The sequence below is a fragment of the Myotis davidii genome, unplaced genomic scaffold (genome assembly GCF_000327345.1).
Source record: "Myotis davidii unplaced genomic scaffold, ASM32734v1 scaffold123, whole genome shotgun sequence".
NCBI lineage: Eukaryota > Metazoa > Chordata > Mammalia > Chiroptera > Vespertilionidae > Myotis > Myotis davidii.
In genome coordinates, this window is record NW_006295391.1 from 98,325 (window position 1) to 101,186 (window position 2,862).

The following is a 2,862-nucleotide window of genomic DNA, read 5'->3' on the forward strand; positions in this document are numbered from 1 at the left end:
CCTTCCCGCCCCCGCTCGGCGCGGGACGCACTGGGTCTTCCCGTCTCCCCAGCGCGGCCTCGCAGTACCTGCCCCGCTGTGCTCCGTCCCCGTGGCCTTGCCGACTCCTCTCCGCGCCTCCGCTCTGTGGCCTGGAGGCGGGCGCTGCCGGAGGGCTCCGTCCGGAAAGCCGGGCTCCTCGTTAAGCCTGGACGTGCGCTAGGAGAGATTTGCAGGAACCATCGGAGGCCGTTCTCTCTCAGCTGCAGCTCTGTTTTCCTTTTGCTTTGAACTTTAACTTCATTTGCTCTGAGGTGAGGGAGGTTTTCAAAGCGAGGGAGAGCCTCCTTTTCTTCTTCCGTCGTGAGGCTTTGCAGTGCCTTGGATGTCCAAGCGGTAGTGCTCTTAAAGGATGATTGGGCAGGATCTTTTCAGCCTGAAAGGTGTTTCTCCCGTTGAAGTAAAACTTGTCGGGAGTTGGGAGGGCGAAGGGGTGTGATAGGGCAGGGTGGGAGTTGGAGAAGTAACGTGTGTGCTCTGCTTCCCCTCACCAGGCCAGTACAGTGGTAGCCGTTGGACTGACCATTGCTGCTGCAGGATTTGCAGGTTGGTTTGTGGTTTCGGGACGGAGGTGAAGTAGGGCAGGTTGAGGACTTTTTAATTATTCTATTACTTTTTGTTTTTAGGCCGTTATGTTTTGCAAGCCATGAAGCATATGGAGCCTCAAGTGAAACAAGTTTTTCAAAGTCTACCAAAATCTGTAAGACTTCCTAAACATTTTTGCTAATTCTTCGCTGCCTGTATATGAAAACTAGAATTACATTTAAAGAGGGTAAATTCCCAAACATCTGTGAAGTTCTAAGTGATTACTTTGAGGGTCCCTTCTGCTTTCTACAAGGCGAGTTTAGAAGTTCTGAACTTTGTAGGTGCTACCCTAAAAAGTCAGATTTTGTGCGTAACAGAATTGGGACAGAGGTGTTAACAATCTTAGCATCATGAAAGTTACTATCACTTTATTGTTGACACACTAACTTCAGCATTATCTGTCCACATCCCCCCTCCCCCCTTGCATCAGACACAGGGACCTAGAGCTCTGAAGTGATCCATTTTCACTGTCGGTCCTGGCACGCCCTAACGTACTTAGGAAGCACTGCAGTTTACTAGGCTATAGACCAGCGGTTCTCAACCTGTGGTTGCGTGTGACCCCTTTGGAGGTCGAACGACCCTTTCACAGGGGTCGCCTAAGACCATCGGAAAACACATATATAATTACATACTGTTTCTGTGATTAATCACTATGCTTTAATTATGTTCAATTTGTAACAATGAAATTGGGGGTCACCACAACACGAGGAACTGTATTAAAGGGTCGCGGCATTAGGAAGGTTGAGAACCACTGCTATAGAAGATGCCTGGATGGGGTGTAATGACACCATCTGTGGTCACACATCGGAATGAATATGGCTGTGACAGTTTGCTGAGCATCATGATTGAAAAGAGGGTGATGGTAGGCTTTACAAGTATTTCTTACATAGTAAGGTCAGAAGACCTAATAACCTGATTTTTCTCCATATATATCTTAATCTGAACCACTTGTCTTAAAGATCTCTAAATCCTCTTGAGGGTCTTGTTCTACGACATAGTCATACTATTTTTATGTAGAACATGGCTAACTTGGAATCTTTCCTTCACTCCCAGAAAAACTGGCTTTGTCACATTTTAGTTCTTTTGTCGTACATTTTCAAGACAGTTTAGGTTGTCTAGGGAAAAAAATGGATATTCGATGATCATTAAAATATTTGTTGCTACTTATAAAGTACAAGTTATCGGAAATGTCTTAGTTTTCCTGCCAGTTCTATGGACATTCACAGACATTCTTTTTAGCAACTCAATTTATTCTAATAATCTTTTCTTACTAATGCATTTCCTCTTTCAGGCCTTCAGTGGTGGCTATTACAGAGGTGGGTTTGAACCCAAAATGACAAAACGAGAAGCAGCATTAATACTAGGTGTAAGGTAAAATAACTTCTAATAATTTTTATATTTTCTACAACTCTAGAGCTATTAATAAATGTAAGAAAAACCTTTGTTCAGTAGGAAGGAATTATTTGTATCATGTCTATTTTAACATCTAAACACTCCCTACAAAATTCCAATGAGATGCACATTGGCACATAAGCACTTTTTAATTCATTGAAAGATGAATGTGCAACAAATAACAGTGCTCAGTGTTGTTCTTTGTAAGTTTTTGTGGGGAAATTCTGCCTTCATTCCCACATTCTTAAACATTCTTTCCAACAAAAGGACTGTTGAAATGAGTATTTTCAAGCTCTATTAAATTTTTGAGAATTCTAATTTTTCTAAGGAACTGTTTACTTCCGATTCAAAATATTCATCTTGTGTGATAAGAGGTTCCTAAACAGTTTCACACTGTTGACTTACTCTAGTTTTGCATCTTTAATTGCCCTTTATGTACAATTTTTTTGTGATCCAGAACTAGTCTGAAATACCACCTTTTCCTCTTTAAATTAGCCCTACTGCCAATAAAGGAAAAATAAGAGATGCTCACCGACGAATTATGCTTTTAAATCACCCAGACAAGGGTAAGTAGTCATTAAACTCTTCATATGCATGTTGTAGTGACTTTGTAATTGTTATTAATGGGATAATTTTTATCTAATTCTTATCCTATAATAAGGGAAGTGCCTAAATCTGTGTGTGAGCACTGTCTCCCAGGCTGGATCCATTTGTCTTAAAATGAATTCTGAGTGAGAAATTTATTTACACAATAATAAGTAGATATCTAATAACTACTAGAATTTGGAAGTAGTGATAAGCATTAACAATGTTTTGAGGATCTGCAATTGTAATAAAATGTGATTT

At 41.1% G+C, this 2,862-nt stretch overlaps 1 protein-coding gene across 1 annotated transcript in view; it reads left to right on the forward strand.

Annotated features, from left to right (window-relative positions):
- The first annotated feature begins 483 nt into the window (after positions 1-483).
- Positions 484-2,862, forward strand: part of DNAJC19 (DnaJ heat shock protein family (Hsp40) member C19) — a 3,723-nt gene continuing 1,344 nt past the window's right edge. The window contains exons 1-4 of the mRNA XM_006770012.2: positions 484-585; positions 666-739; positions 1,916-1,995; positions 2,512-2,582. Of these exons, the coding sequence (XP_006770075.1) occupies positions 686-739; positions 1,916-1,995; positions 2,512-2,582 (205 nt within the window). The 5' untranslated portion in view covers positions 484-585; positions 666-685. The remainder of the gene's footprint in view (positions 586-665; positions 740-1,915; positions 1,996-2,511; positions 2,583-2,862) is intronic.